The sequence below is a fragment of the Marmota flaviventris genome, chromosome 2 (assembly GCF_047511675.1).
Source record: "Marmota flaviventris isolate mMarFla1 chromosome 2, mMarFla1.hap1, whole genome shotgun sequence".
Taxonomy (NCBI): Eukaryota; Metazoa; Chordata; class Mammalia; order Rodentia; family Sciuridae; genus Marmota; species Marmota flaviventris.
Window position 1 is genome coordinate 45,105,610 of NC_092499.1, and position 20,564 is coordinate 45,126,173.

At 37.6% G+C, this 20,564-nt stretch overlaps 1 protein-coding gene across 3 annotated transcripts in view; it reads left to right on the plus strand.

The window, feature by feature from the left end:
- Positions 1-20,564, plus strand: part of Akap6 (A-kinase anchoring protein 6) — a 578,346-nt gene that overhangs the window by 268,649 nt on the left and 289,133 nt on the right. For all 3 annotated transcript variants that reach the window (XR_011706597.1, XM_027929539.2, XM_071607828.1), the window contains exon 5: positions 5,346-5,468. Coding sequence is in view for 2 of the 3 variants with exons in the window: in XM_027929539.2 (XP_027785340.2) it covers positions 5,346-5,468 (123 nt within the window). In the remaining variant the exon portion in view is untranslated. The remainder of the gene's footprint in view (positions 1-5,345; positions 5,469-20,564) is intronic.

Consider the following 20,564-nt stretch of genomic DNA (forward strand, 5'->3'; position numbering starts at 1 on the left):
ATCTTCTCGCTTTCAAAGTCTGTGATGAAAAATCAGTCGTTAACCTAATTGGTTTACCCCTGAATGTAATCTGCCTCCTTTCTCTCGTAGCTTTTAATATTCTCTCCTTGTTCTGTATGTTGGCTATCTTCATAATTATATGTCTTGGAGTTGGTCTATTACGGTTTTGGATGTTTGGGGTCCTGTAGGCTTCTAGGATTTGGCAATCCATTCCATATTTCATCTCTGGGAAGTTTTCTAGGATTATTTCATTTAATAAGTTGTCCATTCCTTTGGTTTGAACCTCTGTGCCTTCTTCTATCCCAATGACTCTCAAATTTGTTTTTTTTATGAGATCCCATATCTCTTGGATAGATTGCTCGTGAGATTTAAGCATCTTTTCTGTGTTGACTATATTCTTTTCAAGTTGATAAACTTTGTCTTCATTATCTGATGTTCTGACTTCTACTTGATCTAGTCTATTTGTAATATTCTCGTTAGAGTTTTTAATCTGGTTTATGGTTTTTTGCATTTCTAGGATTACTGTTTGGTTTTTTTTTAAGATCTCTATCTCCTGGTAAAGCTCGTTCTTTGCAGTTTGAATTTGTTTGTTTAGTTTGTTTTCAAAATATACTTTCAATGCTTGGACTTGCTGTCTCATGTCTTCTCTAATATTCCGTTCCATCTGAGTTAGGTATGCCTTGATTTCTTTCCCTGTCCATGTTTCTGATGCTTCTAGGTCCTCCTGTAGATTTAAGTTGTCCTGCATTGTCTGTAATCCTTTTTCCCCTTGTTTTTTCATGTTGTTCACGTTACTTTCCAGCTCTGTTTGGCTGCTTAGTAACTGCTTTCTCCTATACATTTGTTTTGGCTTTGTATATCTCTGTTTTCTCTCCTTTGTGGTGGGAGATTATGCCTAGAGATGTTGGGCTTTATTGTACTTTAAAGCTGATTCATTCAATTTATAAAGGGCTTCCGGATTCTGTATGCATATAGTGATTTGTTGTTTGTTCTTAGGACTTTAGGTTAGGTGCTATGAAGGTATAAGGGTTAGTATGTCTTGGCTACTTTAGAAGGTTGCTCTACTGAAGGGGGATACTAACCGTTGATTGGATCAGGGTGTTGGTAGTAGCTAGGTATTTAGGAGCCCTTTAGACGGCCTCGAAACATTCACCTATTTGCATTTAGACAATTACACGTAATGGAGGACGTAATGCTTGGGATGAAAGTTGGGGGGAAGGGGAAGGAAGGTGCTCTTGAAAAGAAAGAAGGAGAGGGAGATAGATAGAATAGAGGAGAATAGAAAGAACAATAAAACTTGAAAGGGGAAAGAAAGAAGGAAAAGGGGAGAGAGAAAATAAAATAAGAAATAAAATTAGGTCTTAGAGATCCATTTTCTTCTCTTCCTGTAGGCAGAGCTGTGCCCTCCGAGCTGAGTTTTGCCCTTTGTGTGTCAACAGCAATCCCTGTAAGGCGGCTCCTGGGAGTCTCTCAATCCTGTTAGTCCAGAGCCGTTTCACTTCTACGGCCCCTCCTCCCCTTCCTCCTGCCAGCCAGCCAGGTCCTGCTCACCAGAGGCGGTTCCCCAAGGATCTGGTTACACTTTCAGCCCCACCGCGTGCCCTATTTCCCGAACGACTGAGCACTCTCTCTGTCATTCATCTAAGCCCCAGTGCTGTGGAGCTGTGGTCTGGGAGTCAATAGTTTAATTTTTCCGGACCCCTTTGGTGGGCACGCCCTCGGAAGCTGGCGGCTAAGACCTTGGGTGTCGCCACTGGTGGTAATGGGAGTTGGGGGTCGAGGATCCCCTCTGCTTCCCTCAGCCCCTACAATCACGACCACTCCGCTGGCGGTAGGAGGAGTTGGGGGTCAGGAGTGTCCTCTGTTTCCCTCCGCCCCTACCGTCACGCCCTCTCAGTTGGCGGTTGGGGGAGTTGGGGGTGGGGAGTCTTCTCTGCTTCCCTCTGCCCCTACAGTCACGCCCACTTCACTGGCGGTAGGGGGAGTTGGGGGTCGGGAGTCCCTTGGCCCTTACGGTCACGCCCACGGAGAGATTTTTGAAGTTTCCCGGTTGTTTGTATCTGATGTGGGTGGGAGTCACACACCTGCTAAAGTAGATTCCGCTGGGAACGAATCTCGTTGGCCGGACTCTGGTGACTTCCCCTCTCTGCTATGGTGGGCCCCTGGCTCCTTGCTGGAGTGTCCGAAGGGAGGGGTGGGACTGGCTTGTCTCTGGTCTGACTCAATCTCTGGTTTTAGTTCCCAGTTCGCTATTTCATAAAGGCTTGGTTAGAGTCCCTTCACGTCGCCTCCTGAGCCGGACGGGCGGGGGCGTTCGCCGTGGGGGCGGGGCCGTTCGCAGAGCCAGGCGGGAGGCCGTTCGAACGTTCGCCGCAACGGGTGGGCGGCGGCCGGCAGGACTGGACCTCTGTGCTGCATGGCCGAGATTCACTCATCTGGGACAAACTGTCACCTCTAATAAACTTAATAATTCCCGGCAGGTCTCCTTTCAGCGGAATTTTGCTAGAAGTTCCTCAGCAGGTAGAATCTAGGCATATTAATGGGTCTCTCTGATCCCGTTAATGTGGAGATACTGAAAGTGCTGCCTCCTCGCCGGCCGCCATGTTGGGTCCCCCTCGCCCTTGTTTCTTTGACACCAGACAAACAAACAGTTTTTCTGTTACGCTGGGCTACAGAGATATCATCCATAAAAGTTTTCCCAGTTCCCATGCATTTTGCCTAATATACACCTCAAAAATTGCAGCTACCTATGTAATCATGGTTCTTTTAGGAAATATGATACACATTGTTTAATAATCCTTGGCTAAGAATAACCTTTTATAATGAGGCACCTATCCATTTAGGTACTCTCTCATTGATTTGTTTTTCAGAGAGAAATAAAGTAATTAATAGTCTGTTACTGCTTATATTTCACAAACTATCTCTTGCTATTTGTCTTCTTGGATTTAATCAGTCCTTTCCAAAATAATTGACTTCCTGACTTAATTTTTCCCCCAAAACCAATTGTTTACACAGATATAGCAACTCAAGTCCAAATTCAATAGTAAAAATGTCGCCAGTACTGTAAGTACTATAAAATACTATTTTCACCTCACAGTCATCAACCATCTGCTTTGCTGATAAACTTCTATAGATGGTAGTATTTCTGTAAGCCCATCTGTTCAACAAAGGGTCTCGATTTTTTATGAAAATTCCATTATGAGAGTATCAAGAGTTAGGACTTGAGTTTTAATAGTCTCTGTCTCTACTTTTCATAAACTTAATGTAAACATCTGAAGGGCTTCATGATAATCATCAAGTCAGATATGAATTTGTGAAATATTCTAAGTCCTAGGTAGTCTATCAGAAAAAGGAGTTTGGGGAATATCATGTTGAACAGGTGGAAAGCTCTCTTGAGAAGACTGAATGTGGATATGTGTAACTTCTACATTAAGAGTCAAGTATTGGGGAGGAAATGAAAAACAAAGCAACTCTTAAATTTATGAAAATGCAGGAAAGGAGAAGAAGCTGAAAAACTGATATCTAAAATATATGAGAAAGGGCAAAATGAATTATTTGGCATAGATTACTAGCATTTAGAAAAACTTGTAATATGAAGAAACTAGAAAAATGTTGATTTTGTGGATCATTAGAAATATATTTTGTAAGGGAATGTAGGTGTGAAATTCATGAAATGTTCTCTGTAGTACGCTTTTACCTCATCTAGAAGAAACTCTTCTGAATAATATTTAAAGGAAGCCTCATTAATATCATTAGTTTAGGTTTGGAGGCCAGGATTGATGCATTGAACTACCTCATGCAAAATCATCCAATTGCAATTGTCTAGGTCACAGTTTCTGATTAAACTGTTTCTAATATGATATTTCTTATTGGCTTTACCAAACTACCTGATTAGGATAGATTTTTAAAACACTTTAAAAACCCTTTCATTTGTGAAATCTTAGTAATGTGTCACCTGTGTCCTCTGAGTCTTGACACAGTAGGGACATTTCAATATAGAAAGCTTTTGCTAGCATTTATAGAATATGGGGAAAATACATGACATACTACCCTATGTGGTAAAATACTGAGCTCCATTTAGGTTGACAATATGAAACTATGGACAGGACGTGGGACGGTATGATCTGATTCCTTGGGCCTCTGTCCACATCTCTGCTTTGTCCTCTAATAGATAGGAATGTTTCTAAGTGTTATTTTTCTGCCTTTCTATTTATAACCCTCCTTGATCCCATATTTATTTTTCTAATAATTCTTTTGAGACAAATCAATTGCACAAATTAAAGGATTATGAACCTTAAAGAATTATCTAGTAGAATGCTAAACAGCAAAACATAGCTTCTGAGAGGCATGATAAAAGAAAATGAATTTTCGCTATTCTCACTTTGGTTTCAGGATAGCCCAGTTATGCATTAAAGATATTAGTCAAAATTAATAAAAAGGCAAACTTGAAGGAGTTAGTTTAATAGGGAAATAGCATCCCAAGCTTAAAAGTGTGGCAGCCTGCCCTTGCTCATTATGACCTCCAGGTGGTGCTGTTTACCTAGACATGGAAAGCAGACGCTAAGCCCCATGCCTTTGCTTAGGTTTGTAGCTGGTCTTTCATTTCTTCAAAATATTTTTCGTTTCTACAGATGTGTTCTTTTAAATGGTCAATAAAATTTTATAGCCACTATTTGAAAAATTGCAAGATTATTGTGATTTGTGCTTGCTAGACAAGAATATTTATGTCCAGACATACCCAGAGTCAGGTGGTTGTGTTTGTTCATCGGCCTTACTTTTCTTCTCTTCCATTTTTCTTAGCACCCAGGCTCAGCCAGACCTTTGGACCGCGGATAGAGCTTGTCCAAGTGCTTATGTGATTTCAGAATATATTTCTAGTTCAGCAAAGGCAACTCAACTCCATAGGCCTCTGAGTAAAGAACACCATCCTTATAAGAATGCTTTTATCACCTAAACTCAGTGGGCTTTTCTAAAACATCTGATCTGACTTTTTGGCAAGGTGATACTTGACAGACACCAAAAATGTTTTGATGTTTTGAGGTCACCTATGCAGTGATACCCCACAATCCAATCCAGATTCTTCAGGAAAGTGTTCCTAAGGGGGAGGGGGAAATGAAAGAACATGTTTTAAAAATTTGTTTTTGTTTTCCTATTTGGAGAGATTTCAGGGCCAGGAATAGTAGAAATCTCATCACAGCAAAAATGGCGCTAGGGTGGGTGTGAAGTGGTATCACTTTCATCACTTTTCATCACGGGTGAAGTTTGGAATTTTTAAGTTTGGCTTAAAAAATAACTGACTAATATGCCTTTCTTTTTCTTTTTGCCCTTTTATTTTCTCTCATAAGGGGTTTGTCAACAAGCTGGATGAATTTATTCATTGGTTAAATGAAGCCATGGAAACCACTGAGAATTGGACTCCCCCTAAAGCAGAGACGGATGGCCTCAAACTGTACCTGGAGACACACTTGGTAGGCAAGATTGTATTGTTCTTATTATCAGTAATTGAAGGACGTTAATGTGCTGCTTGTTTGTCTATTTAAAACATCAGTTTTAGTTACCAATAGTCATTACATGCTAGTGAAACCAAATTCTAATGGGGTAAACTACAAAAGCTGAAGATTTATAGGTGTTTCAAGTAATATTATGAAATTTAGAATTTTTAAAATTTTTTTCCAGAAGGGTAAATAACTATTTAAAAATACCTTAGAAAATTTTACTAGTGCCTTGCTCTCTCAAGTGACAATCAAAGGTTTTCCTCTTAAAAAAAATAGATTAATGAAAGACAATTTTGATGACCATTCTAAGCTTTCTAGAATTCTTATAAAATTAATGAGCCTCTCATTATCAAGAGGATCTACTTTATCTGTTCTACACTGGGTTATTTTAATAAAATATTTAAAACAATGATCTCCATCATTTTTGCTGCTATGTGGATTTTTCAGCAGATAATTAATACAACTGCCATTATACCCGTCCCTGTGCACAGAGAAAACCATGGAGGAGAAGTGAAATACACTTGGATGAATATGTTTCTGAGTATGTTAAAAGCAAGAATTATAGACTGGGGGACATTTGGTGAACCTCATGAGGTTTTTACTGAATGCTTCAAATGGCCGATATCAATTATGAAGGGGCGGAAACCAAGTAGTAGAGAGTGATAAAGCATGAAGAAAAAGCACGTTGTCACAGGAAATGAAAATCCAAGCTTTAAGGGTCTCATCTTCATTCCCCTCACTGATAGCATAAAATTGACAAAGGCAATGAACACGAATCCTTGGGTACTCAACTGTGGGGTTGATTTTCTGCCCCTCTTACAAACTCAGAATTTGGATTGGGTGAACACCGTGTGGGAGTCCTACATATGTGTGTGTTCACAGGGCTGCAGAACTGCTGTCTGTGATGTTAAGTGGGAGACAGAAGGGAGAGACTGTGAGAGGGAGAAAAGAGAGGAGAGCAAGAGAAAGAAAATGTCTTAGTGTTTATGTGTTTGTGTTTTGCAGCATGTTTATATTGTTGCAAGAAAGCCTCAAAATCCTCTTGCTGCATGCAGATAGCTGTATGGATGATAAAAATGACAAAATGTGTGGCAGAGGATGAGCATATTGCTTCCCTTTTTGGAGACCTGAGTTGATAGTGTGTAAAAATGCCAGTGACCCCAACTGCCTCTCTTGTACATGTATTTTTAAATAGTGCCCTTAGTATTCAATTCCCTGTTGAGTACAGTTCCAATTTTTTTTTTAAAAAGAGGGCATTTCATAATAGCAAGATAAAGATATTCAGTGCTTTATAATGTAAATTGTATTAATTAGAATGTCAACTTTTCACTGGCATTGTTCTGACAGAAATTCTAATCTGTGTTTAAACAGGAGTATATGAACTTTATTTCACATTAAGTGTGCTGTCTTAATTTTCTTGATTTAATATTTTATGGAAAACACACATTTAGTTTTTGAGGTCCCAGAGGGCATGGGGGCATAAAGAGCACTTTAACTCTAGGTTACTTATTGAAAGCCAGGCTAGGAGAGGCTGAGCCAAGAGTTCCTTCTGCTTTAGGAGTTGAGTGATACACCCCTTTAAACCAGTGTGTGCTCCCATTCTCAACTCCAGTACTCCAGAGATCCTTATTTGGTATCCTTGTGTTAGACTCTGTCTCATTCTATCCCAAAGCTGTCCACTAGAATTGTCTGTGATGCGGGATTATTTTATATCGCACTGTCCTGTACAGGTACCTCTAGCTACATGCATCTGCTGTGAGCTTGAAATGTGACTAGTGCACCTGAGGAAATGAATTTTTAATTTTAGTTGACTACATTTGAATTTAAATTGCCACATGCCTAGTGACTACTGTTATTCTATCTATCCTTATAAATTGCAGCATGTTTTAAGGTGAATTATAGGCATCTGTATCTGCCTCATAATGACATTCTCATCCAAAACGTGAAAATCATTATTTACTTTGCTATGGATCGCTATACTGGAGAAACATAGCAGAAGATCCTTCTTAAGATAGTTCTCTTCAGAATAGCCTTGTTTCTGCCTAATGATTGAACACTTTCTTTGACGAGTTTTCTCCTTGATCATTTCTGATTATGTTGGTGGGAATAGAGACAATTTAGGAATATCTTCTCTTCCTTGGCTTTTCAAATAGTAAGAGACTATGACCACTGGATATTAAGTCACAATCACAAATTTCACTTTTGAAATTATGAATAACAATGCCTGACAGTTGCTAAAGCCCTAGAGTGTGTGGACTGCTACTAAGTAACACTTAAGGACAGTCATGGGCTAGGATGTATCTCAGTGGTAGAGCACCCGCCTAGCATACAACAGCCTCTGGGTTTGATCCCCAGAACTGCCAAAAAAAAAATCATTAATAGTTACTGTTCATGCTGTTAATTACTCTAGACATAGCCTGTGGCTCAAATATCCTTCAAACAGACTAAGTTTTTCTGTCTCTGTGTGTCTATATTGTCCTTCTGACCATTATTGTCATTTATGTTTTTATTGCATATCCTTGCTGTCATGCTGAATTAATATTGTTATTCTCAAAGAGAAGGCAAAGAAAGTTTACCTTCCCTTAAAAGCAAATATATAAGTAAGCCTAGAGATTTATATTCCTTACATCCTATGTAAATGACTTTTGCTTCTAACAAGTGGGTAAGTGGTATTTGCAAGGTTATCCAATAGTAGAGATAGCTACACGTTTATTTAAATGACTTTATAGATTCTATAACTTAACATTAAATGAAGAGAGGCACAATCCCATAGAGTGAGAATCTACCCTAGTATAATAGCTGGCACCCTGTAATATTAATTGTAAAGAAAAACAAATATAAAAATCATAACAAAAGTTGTACATTTATATTTTGATATTTGATTCAATTATTTTCCATGATGGTAACCAAGGGTTTTCACCAACACAAATCAATTAAAGCTTTATAATAATTTTATGAGAGATATGAAGGAGCTTTATTTTAACAGTAAGAAATACTGTGAAATTGCAATTATACATCAATGATTTTCCATGATAATTAATCTTCTGCTTGAAACCTGGCTGCTCCTTTCAAAACTGTAATTCCTATCTTCTTAGAAAATGACATTTCAAGAAAATGTCATTTTGGAAGTGTATTTTGGGGGGTATCGAACAATCCTTCTTTGAAAATTACTTCTAAAATAGCATTATATTGGTCTATTCTTGAATAGACTCAGTTCTCTGTTTCTTCCCTCACCTCTGTCTTTCTACTACTTTTAAAAACAGCTTTATGGAGGTACAATTGTCATAAATGGTATACTTTTAAGTATACAATATTATGTTTTGACAACCTGCAAATCATATATGCCCATGAAATCATTACTATAATCAAGGTAATGAACACACTCATACACCCACAAAAGATTCTTCATGACTCTTTGTAATTCCTCTCTCCTTCACTTTCCATTCCTCAGCAATCACTGATCTGCTTTATATCACTATTGGATTTGTATTTTCTAGAATTTTATGTGAGTGAAACAAACATATGCATTCTTTTTGAAGGGAAGAGGTCTGGTTTCCTTCGTTCAACATACTTATTTTGAGATATGTTGTGTTTCTCTTGTCAGTTGCATTCCTTTTTATTGCTGAGTAGTAGTCCATTACATGGATGTACAATGGTGTATCTATTCACATGCTGATGGATGTTTAAGCTGTTTTCCCCACAATCTTTTTGACTGATCACATTTGAGCAGAACTATCTTTAGATTTTTTTCTCTTAAGAGAGTTTATTAATTTTTATCTTTTAAGAGGATCTTCATAATTAGAGTGCTTAAGAGCAAAGCAGCAGATCAGGCCAGCAATCACCTTTCTAGAGCTTCCATTTCATATCCATTTGCTCCTGAATTGATAATTCTGATCTCCCAAATTGTTTTCACACATACCTTGCTCACCCAATGACCACTAGAGCATATACAATCAGTCCCTGGAAAACAAATCAAAAATTCACTTACCTAGAGCCAATCAGAGTGTCTGGTGAGAGAAAGTGAAGTCAAATCAACACCAGACAGTTGTGCCAAGATTTAGGAAAAAAAAAAAAAAGCAACCACAGGGCCCCTCTTAAACTTGGGGAGTAAATTTTTATAGGCAGCATATGTTTTAATAGGCAAACTTTAACCAACCACATAGAATTAGTCTTAGAGAAACCACATTATTAATGGAGTTTGATGAATGAGAAAAGTGGAAGGAAATGTGACTATGAATTCCAGTTTATCTATTTCAAGCAACTGTGATTGCCAGGAAGTTATTTAGTTGTTAGGAATACATGGTAAATAAACTTAGTTTCTTTCTTTCAGGGATTTTTAATCTAAGGCAGGAAATCATAGATCGTATGTATATAGACCCTTTAATTGCTAATATAATATTCTGTTCAGGACTTTTTGTAGGATAAATGAAGCACTCTTAGGAGTATGGAGGAAATTTTTTATTTGTTATTCCTGGGAATAGAGAAGATTCAAAGAGTAGTTTGATGTAGACCTCAAAGGACATGTAAAATTTTGGTAGGTAGAGACAGGAGGAGAGAAAATGGGAGTAAATTTTATAGGCTAGGTGAGGTAGGTGTGTTGAGCCATCTGGTGTGACCTAGACTAGGTTGGAATCTTGCAGGTTGGGGCTGATGGTAAAGGAAATTGAATGATTTTTTCACAGATTGAGTTTTTATCTGGAGGAAATAGGGACTCACTGAAGGTCTGTTTTATTGTAAAACAGGAGAGTGACATGAATCAACCATAAATGCTATGGGAATAAAATCAGCTTGGCATAATTAACTAGGCGAAGTTCAGGGCTTAAAAGAGAATAATTATGGACATGATAGAAAATGGATTTGAGTATAGTATTTGATGTACTAGTACAGGTAGACAGTTTTCAGTTTTAAAAATGTTTTTTGACTGACTGTGTGTAGATATGACAATAGAATTCAAAGAGTAAATAAAGCAAAGCAGTAAGATGTTGAAGGTCAGTCTCCCCCTTAACCATGTTCTCTCAGGTACCAGTTCTCCCTTGAAGCAACCACTACTCCTTATTTCTTTATATCATTTCAAAGTTTTTCCAAGTATTTAAAAATAAATGCATATATGTTCTTTGTTCCCTCAGTTAATATTAGCAGTAGTGAAAACTCAGTAAACATAGAACTACCTCCTTTTGAATGGCTGTACAGTATTCCCTTTTATGAATATGTCATAACTTATTTAAGCAATCTTTTATGCTAGAAATTTAGGTTGTTTTTGTAATCTTTTTTCCTATTACAAATGATGCTTTAGTGCATATGCTTTGAAATTCATCATCTTACATAGTATACATATACCCTTAGAATACTGTACATGTGAAATTTCTGAATGAAACATTATGCACATATCCATTCATCTACTGAAGGGCATCTAGGTTGGTTCTACAGTTTAACTATTGTGAGTTGTGCTACTAAAAACATTGATGTGGCTATGTCCCTGTAGTATGCTGTTTTTAAGTCCTTTGGCTATAGACTGAAGAGAGGGATAGCTGGGTCAAATGGTGGTTCCATTCCCAATTTTCCAAGGAATCTCCATACTGCTTTCCAGATTGGCTGCACCAATTTGCAGTCCTACCAGCAGTGTGTAAGTGTACCTTTCCCCCCACATCCTTGCCAACACTTATTGTTGTTTGTCTTCATAATAGCTGCCATTCTGACTGGAGTGAGATGAAATCTTAGAGTTGTTTTGATTTGCATTTCTCTAATTGCTAGTGATGATGAAATTAAAAAATTCAAAAAACGTGATATATATATATATATATATATATATATATATATATATATATATATATATATATAAAATGGAATATTACTCAGCAAAAAAATAGAATAAAACCCTGGCATTTGCAGGAAAATGGAGTTAGAAAAGATAAAGCTAAATGAAGTTAACCAATCCCAAAAAACCAAATGCCGAATATTTTCTCTGATATAAGGAGGCTGATTCATAGTGGGTAGGGAGGGGGAGCATGGGAGGAACAGACAAACTCTAGATAGGGCAGAGGGGTGGGAGGGGAAGGGAGGGGGCATGGTATTAGAAATGATAGTGGAATGTGATGGACATCATTATCCAAAGTACATGTATGAAGACAGGAATTGGTGTGAATATACCTTGTATACAACCAGAGATATGAAAAATTTGTGCTCTATGTATAATATGAATTATAATGCATTCTTCTATCATATATAAATAAAAAATTAATAAAAATATTATGTACATTTAAAATTTTCATATTTTGCTAAACTCTGTGATAGAGATTATGTGAGTTTGTACTCAGCATTGCATGAGAATGTCTGTTGCTGCACATTCTTGCTATCCAAAGTATTGGTTGAACTTAGTTACCATGATAGTTAAAAATGGCATCTTATTGAATTTTAAACAGTGTGTATTTCTTATGTTTTAAATAGAGGTGAGTATCTCTTCATATTTTTAGGAGTCACATGCATTTCCTTTTTGAAGACTATCTGCTCATTTTATGAACCCATTTGTTTGTTCTTTGGTCTTTTGTTTCCATATTTACAGGAACTTTTAAAATATTAATACTAATTAATCAACTGTCTATAATGTGAATAGAAATATTTTTAAAAGACATATTATAGTGGTTCTGTTCTGAAAGAACACAGGTAGCTTAACAGTTTGAGGAATCCAGGGTTAGATAGATCTAAAAAGCCAGTCTGATAAACATGTAACAGGTTTCTACCCTTGGCAAAAGCACACTTGTATTCCAGTCCTGGAAAGAGCAGGAAAGTTTTCTTACTTACGTGTGGAAGAAACAAGCTTACGATGAGGGTGGCCATACTTGAATGAGTAGATTAAAGAATGATTGAGCGGTAGGAAATGTGGACAGCATGTGAGCCAATGTTAGGTGAGGAAAGTGAGAATAGGGAAACAGGGGCAAATTAGAGAAGGTGACAAATCAGACAAGTCAACACCTCTCTTTTTGAGGCCACTCTTACCTGGTGAGAAATATCATGACCAACATGTATTCCATTTTCCCTTGTCTCCTCCAAAGCTGCTAATGCCCACTGCCCTGCATTGGACATTAGTTTGGGTAAGATTTGTATGTAGCTAAGAATATAGTCGTCGCTGAGAGCTGCAGTGGGTGTGGAGTGGGACTGAGGCTCAAGAGCAGTTCTAGGGAGTGAGTGTGTGAAACCAGGTGGTGTGAACATTACCAATAGTATTTTCATGGAAAAGAAGGGGCAGATGTCCTTAGAGTACAGTGAGTACAAAGGGGCATGTGTTTAAGGTGGAGAAAACTTTTTCTTTCATAAAACTACTGAAATTATTTGATTCCAGTTAAAGAAAAACATTACATTCTACTCACTAAAAACACACACAAAAAATAAAACCATATAAAAGAGCATAAAATTAGAAGTAAAAGCTTTACCCTCCCTAAGGGTAAAAGCTTTACCCTCCCCTGGGTAGCGAATGTAAACAATTTTGAACCTTTTTATGTAAAAGCATACATTTCAAGGATTTTTAAATTTATTTTAGATGTACTATTCAACAGTTTGCTTTCTGAACCTAAGAATATCTCAAATATCTTTCCATAAGAATATGATGATCTGTATGTTTTGGAAGTTCTTTAGTATTTTATTGTGTTGTTATTAATTCTTAATTAATCGTTGTGTTAATTAACTTATTGTGTTATTCTTTCCTACAATGATGGGAATTTAAGCTTTCTACTTATTTATGACTTTGCAAGTAATACTCCATGAACATCCATATTAGTTTTATTATTTTTACACCATTTGAGAGTCTGCTCTTGATCCTGTTAGTGTCTGTCTATAGCAACAACTCAGGGACTCCATGCAATGAGAGTCTGTCACACTCTGTAGACAACTATTACTCCATGTCCTTAAAAGTGAGTAGGATCCACATTTGTATGTGTATGTGTTTTGGTCCATGTTTACAGGGGTGGACTTGTAAAAGTACACCTCTGAACTTTTTTGTTCATTTTAGGATTAATACCTGCAATTTGAGTTGGTTGCCACAGGGTGGCAGCGCAGCACAAAAATCCATTATTTTTGTACCCATGAAGTGTTTGACAATTTTTCCTTATTGTGTTATTACCCTGAGTATTTATTTTTTTTTAAAGGCCTGGCTAACAAAATTCTCAGCAAAAATATTTGTGCACAATTGTCATCCAATATAGATATTTATATTACATTTATGATTAAATAATTTTCATATGTATCATTAACAAAAAAATACTTCTCACAGAATTTTTAGCCATATAAGAAAACTTTCAAAAATACTTGAGGCTGTTTTCTTTTGTGTATCCTTCTGTCTTCACTTTTGCTCCATGTTTCATTGCTTGAAGTTAAGAGATGATACAGTTTTCTTTTTTTTCACTTCCTGGTACCCACCTCTCTCACCTCCCTTTCCCTGATGAGATGATAGACAAGCATGGCCTAAGCAAGTTGAGCTTCGCAAGAACAGCAGTAGCCATATGCATGGTGCTACTCGGCTACTGTAAGACAGTCAGACTTCAAAAGCCAGAGTTGTGTGGCCAACCTGCCTTCCACCTCCCTCAGCCAACATGAGCAGGCTGGTGCCATCACAGGACCTTTAAAGTTCCATTTGCCAGGCTGGGGACATAGCTCAGTTGGTAGAGTGCTTGCCTCACATGCATAAGGCCCTGGGTTCAATCCCTAGCACCACAAAAAGTGTTAGTGAACTGTCTGTCTGCTTTGATTCCCATGAGTTTAAGGTGAGAGTTTTGAAGGGAACAGCAATATTACTTTTCTTTAGGGAATTTGAAATACTGAACCCACAGCCTTGAGTTATTAGCTTTGGTGGATAGAGATAGAAGGGTCTGTCAGGAATTTATAGCATGCATGCATTTTGAGACTGATGTGTTGGGAGAGGTGGGGAGTGGTTGTGGTAGAAGGCTCTTTTTGGACATGTGAAAGTCCTAGACCACATACCTTTGCTCATATAATCAATTCTGTACATCTAGGAGACAAATAGTATTATTTTTCCATTTCTTTAAAAAAGGATCCCTGCACTGCTCAGAAATTCATTTTCTACCTGAGTTTAAGGACTGTTGGGCCATAACATCCAGCAGTTTTAATCGTTTGAAAATTATTGGTGCCCAGACAGTTTACTGATATATAGCTTTATTTTTTTTTTTAAGGAATTAATGACTTTGTTTTGCACTGGGGATTAAACCCAGGGGCACTTTACTGCTGAGCTACATCCTCAGACCTTTTTATTTTTTATCTTGAGACAGGATCTCCCTAAGTTGTTGAGGTTCTCACTGAGTTATTGAGGGTGGCCTCAAATTTGCAATCCTCTTGCCTCAGGCTCCTGAGTTCCTGGAGTTATGACTTTTTAACTAGATGCCAGGGAAATACTATATTTATTAAACACTTCCTAATTAGGGCAATGGTATATTAAGCCTTGAAAAAGTTTGCAAATGAGCCTTGTACTAGGTGTTCATGCACAGGCCAGAGAATGTTGTGTTTGGACAAGAAAGTCACATGAGCTAGGTACAGTCACCTTCTATCTTTCATCCTGTGTACCCCATGCACAGATCCTGGTTATCCACTGTGTTACCTGGAATTTTAAAATCTTAAAATAATTTACCCGGTAAATAAGTAGAAATCTCAGATCTTTACATTAGCCAGAAAAAATGCCTGTCATATTTACTTAGGGTTGTTGTGAAGATCAAATGAACATGTTGAATGTGAAGATGCTTTTATTTTTTCATTTTAGGAAGTTGTATACTCTTCTTTGGATACCTGAGAATATGTGATATGAGAAGCTCAGGTATTCTTAGAGAAGTTGAAATCCTCCCCACCTCCCCACTCACCCCTCAACTGTTCTCTCGTAGCTGTCATGACTTGAGGGAAAGCTTATGTCTCTTTGGTTCTCCTCTGACACCCAGACTTGCTCATACATAGTAGATACTAAAAAAATATGCTAAAATGAATGAATGAACACTTGTAAAAGCAACATTATAACCACTACAGCAGCAAATTCTAACTAATGTTATAAATCATAAAAGGATAACCAAGTATATCTGTAAGTTATTTTCTCTAATATTTACAAACCAAAGTGATCTGATCACTGGGCTTTCTGGATACTGTCTGGTAGTTGTGACAAGAAAAATACCTATAAAAGGGGATCAAGAGGGAGGAAAGAAGGGAGGGCATGGAAAAATAGTGGGAAATTAAATCTGCCATATTATGCTGGGTCCATGTATGAATATACTACAATGAATCATACATATAATGTAATAATAATAATAATAATGGGAGGGAGATCAGTAGAGTAGAGCAGGTGGATGGGGGAAGGAAGAGGGGAGGGAAGGGGAAGTACTGAGGAATGAGTCTGATCAAATTATGTTATGTATATGTATGAATATGGCATAAGGAATACCACTATTATATATAATTATAATACACTGATAAATAAAAAAGAAAAACCTATAGAGAAAAAATGGGAATTTTTTCTTCAGTTTTTTGGGATATAATTAATCCTCTTTAGTAAACATACACACATACACACACACACACACACACACAACATTAATACAGATATTACAAGGGTTAATACAATTCCACAGGTTAATGTTTCAAAATATGAAGACTATATGACTAGACAGGATGTTAATGACTTGACATTACAAAATTTATTAAATTTATTTTTAAAGTGGTTTGGTTCTCCCTCTCAGATGCATGAAGCTTGTGGGAGTTGGAATAGATCTGCCCCAGGCTGCCAAACAAAATTTTAATAGAACTAGAGTCCTTCAGGGATTGTCCTAAATCCACATAATATTCTTAAGTCCTGGTGTTTGCACTGGGACCTGTATATTAGCAGATGTACATGTGAATAATATACTTATATCCATCCATCACCCTGGTGACTCCACATCTGTAGAGGCTGCTGCACATCAATTATTCCACCTCAGGGGGTAGAGAGATATTTGGGCCAGCATTGACCTCCTTTTCAATCAAGGCCTCTGAGCAGTATGTTCGGGAAGTCAAATGGTCCCTTTAGACAGAACCTCTGTTTGCGAATTCATTTGGCCTAATGTGGCCATGCTGAGAAGTCAATGTGATTACCTGTGTCAGGTGTGGAGGCGGCATCCAGAGAAGCAGATGAAAATTCCGTCACTCAGAGCCACCATCAGCATTCAATATCTCTCTCATCTATCTAAATCTTGCATAAGATATTAGCCAGTCTATCAGAAAAGAATGTCAGCCTCAGTAAGATGCATCTACTTTTCACACATAAAATCAACTATTTGAAATAAATTATAAGTTGCTCAAAGAGCTAAATTCACTTCAAATGCCTGGAATAATTTTTATTATCTGAGATTTCAGGAATGAAGAATTATTTCCTAGAAATAATGAGTAGTTTTGTTTTTTATATCTTTGTGTCTTTGTTTTAAAGAAAAACAGAGATTTTATGATGTGAATCTTTTTAATAAAAAAATTGGAACTTCTTTTTCAAACATACAGAGTTCTTTGAATTTTTTTAAGCTTCTAAGATTGTACCTGGAGGTGTGTTACAGATTGTCATAAATGATAAATCAATGACAAATGTAGCCACTTCACTTCATTGGGAAAATACACAATTGTGGCAGTGGCTGACCATTTATTTAATTATGTGGTAAGTACCATATGATGAGTGGGTAAAGTTAAATTGATGATTTGGGCTATCTCAGCCAGGGTATAGTTTACATGGCAATTAACGCTGGGATCATCTAAGTGTAATTGGCAAGTAATTTTGTAAGCGAAGGAACATGACAGCTCATTTACATGGTGTTCAATGAGTAAAATTTGGGGACATTTATCAACCACTTCTAAGTGAAGGATGATTGCACCAATATCTCCCAAAATGCTGTAGGCTGTTTGAAAATTATGTGGAACGTTTTGGTACAAATCTACATGTATTAACTCCCCTGACCATTTGTTAGCTGTATGCTATGTGTCAGGCACTGTCCTCGGCACTGAGGATACCTACCAAAAATGAGTGAAAACACAGTTCTATTTTCAAGAAATTCAAATGTGGGAAGTAGATGTATCTATCAGTAACTTGAATACAACATAGTACTTGGAGGTTTGAGCTCTACAGAGGTACTATGGATGTCACAGGAAGGGAAGTTGGTAGAGTAAAAGACTGTCAGGGAAAACTTCCTAAAGGATGACACCTGAGATGAGTTTTAAAAGACATGAAGGACAGGGAAGGGTTTGCCAGACAGAAGCGTAGCATGAAAAGAATCTTGGAGGAACAACTCAGCTTGTGTGAGATGGAAACTTCAAGCAGTTTAGGAACATTGCAAGGCAGGTCAGGTATGCAGAACTGACCTGGTGAGGAACCTCAAGGGTCCGTTGGTGATGCTAGGGGCCTGGACCTTGTTCCATAGCCTTGGAAAACCACTGGAGAGTCTTAAGAAGGGAGTCTTTGTCAGATTTGTTTGGCAGACAGATCATTTTGTGAATAAGAACAATTATTGTGCTTCTACAATGTGTCAGGCTCTCTCCTATTCATGGATAGAAAAATATAATTATATATAGTTTGCCCAGGGTTACATGGTGATGATGGAAGAGCCAGGATTTGAATCCACCCTGGCTGACTCCAGAGTCCTTGCTTGTCACCTGCACACATCTCATATCAAAACTCCCTTGACACAACTGACTACAATTCAATTTCTTTGACCCCTCCCCCACTCACTCACTAGACTGTGAATTCTGTGAGGGCAGGGACCACATTCATCTTGTCCACAGTCATAGCCTTCAAGCTTTCTATAGTGTCTAGGTCTCCATAGGCATGCAAAAAATAAGGAATGAGTGTAGTTTTGAGGGGACCATGATTGGGGCTGTCATAGTCCCCCTAATAAGGAATGTTGATGAGTCTAAGGCACTGTTGGTCAATATGGAGAGGTTAGGATGGAGAAACAAATTGGCTGGGCTTGGTGATTGATTGGACATGCAGATCTTGTTGGCATATTCTCTCAGTGCTTTTGATTTCCAGTCCCTATACTGGAGAGATGATTTGGCAATAGAATCTGAAGAAGAGGGAAACTCATGCTGCACTTCACAGAGATTTTAAAATCCTGAGAAGAAGTGCTCTAGATCCACAATGAAAAGTTAGAAGATACTTCCCTGGAGATGGTTAAAAATAGAAGGGGACACATCTGCCTGGGATGGTTGAGGGATGGAGCTGCCCTGGGGTAGATGAGTGGTTAGATGGCCTTTGTGATTCTTCCCTCTTTGAAAATTCTCTGGTTTAAAATAAATAAAAATTCTCTCAAGTTGCCTATCTTAAACTACCTAGATTTAAGAAGATAAAAATCAAAACATCTAAATACTGGAAAATATTGAGTCCAAATGCCTGGATTATAGATAAGTAGCCCAGAGGGTTAAATGACTTGTCCAAGGACACACTTTAGAGGGAAAGGAAGACCCAGATCATTGGCTTCTCAGCCTGGGCATGTGCTTCCTCATGTCTCAGATAATGGCATTTATGTTTGGGGTGTCTCCTGTGAACAGCCTGTGTTGGATGGAAAAGAAAACAAATGAGACTTGGTATTAGTCCTTGGGCACTTCAGAGGGCCTCAAAAATACAGGACATAAAGTATCAACTACTACCTAGAACATTTGAAAAACAGGGAAAATGAATGAATTTTTATAATGAGTTTTTTTAAGCCTTATTCATTGCCTTGCACTGTTTCAATACTTCACATTCATTGTCTCTAATTCTCACAATAACTAGAAGTCAGTAATGTTTCCATTTTATGTTTCAGAAAAGTAAAGCACTTAGATCTGGCTTTGTAAGAACAGATCATGATAACTCTAAGTCTGCTCTTGAACAAAGGATGTCAAGATTCTATATGTTTCTGTATCTTTTTCCATGTACTGGGACTACTTACATAGCTAGAATTGTATTGTTGATACTTTTTTTTTTTATATTGGGGAGATTAAATGCGAGGATGTTTTATCACTAAGCTATATCCCCAGCCCTTTCTATTTTTCATTTAGAGACATGATCTTACTGAGTTGCTGAGGCTGACCTGGAACTTGCAGTCCTCCTGCCTTGGCCTCCTGTCTCTGGGATTAGAGACATGCACTATAGCACCCAGCTGTTAATACAGTTTTGAATTTTCATTTTTTGCTTGTAGCATGTTCTACACATTTGCCATATGATTGCTTATTCTTCATTTTAATGGCTATATAATGTTGTGTTGAGTTTTCAGAAGGTTCTTAAATAAGTATTTACTCACAGAAATTGTCCAGTTATTGGTACACATGGCATTTTGCAGGTGTATTTTATGTTTTGAGGACCAAGACAGCTGACCATTTTCCATGGATGGCATTATGGGGTGGAGAAGAAAAACTGTCAGCCTCTGCATCATGATCATGGCTCCTTTCCTACCAGGAGCCTATCTGAAAATGTAGAGTTGTGCTGGGCACAGCTCAAAGTAGAGCAGGGCAGAGATGGCCTGAGGAAGGTAGCAGGTGGCTTTTCAAGCCTTGCCTTTTCTGACTGGACATACATTCTTCCCCCTGCCCTTGTAAAAAAGACATGTTTTCATTTTCTTAGGGTAGCGAAAATCTTTTGTGTGAAGAAAAAGTGTCATCAAGTGTCTTATTCATCAGCATATATACCATCTCTTTAAAATGACAGTGGGAGTAAAAGTTCATCAGTTCAATATGTCTTTCACATTTGGAGACTCCTGACTAATAACCTCTGGTATTTATCATCAGAACAGCCAAAGAACTAAATTCTGGCACACGCTGTTCTCACGCACCAAGTAAAACCTAAAAAGACAGAAGATTTTCTTCATTTTTTCATTCTTCCATTCATTTAAAAAAAGTCATATCTTTTTTTAATTATAAAAATGATCATGCAGATACATCTGGCCTGTATTATCACAGCAGCCTCCTAAATGGCCTTCTTGTCTTCAGTTTGCCTTTTTAAAATCAAGTCTCTATGCAACAGCCAGAAAGATCTTTTTGGATCACAGATCTGCATTGGTCACTCTCTCACATCACTGCCATATTTTTCCATGGTTC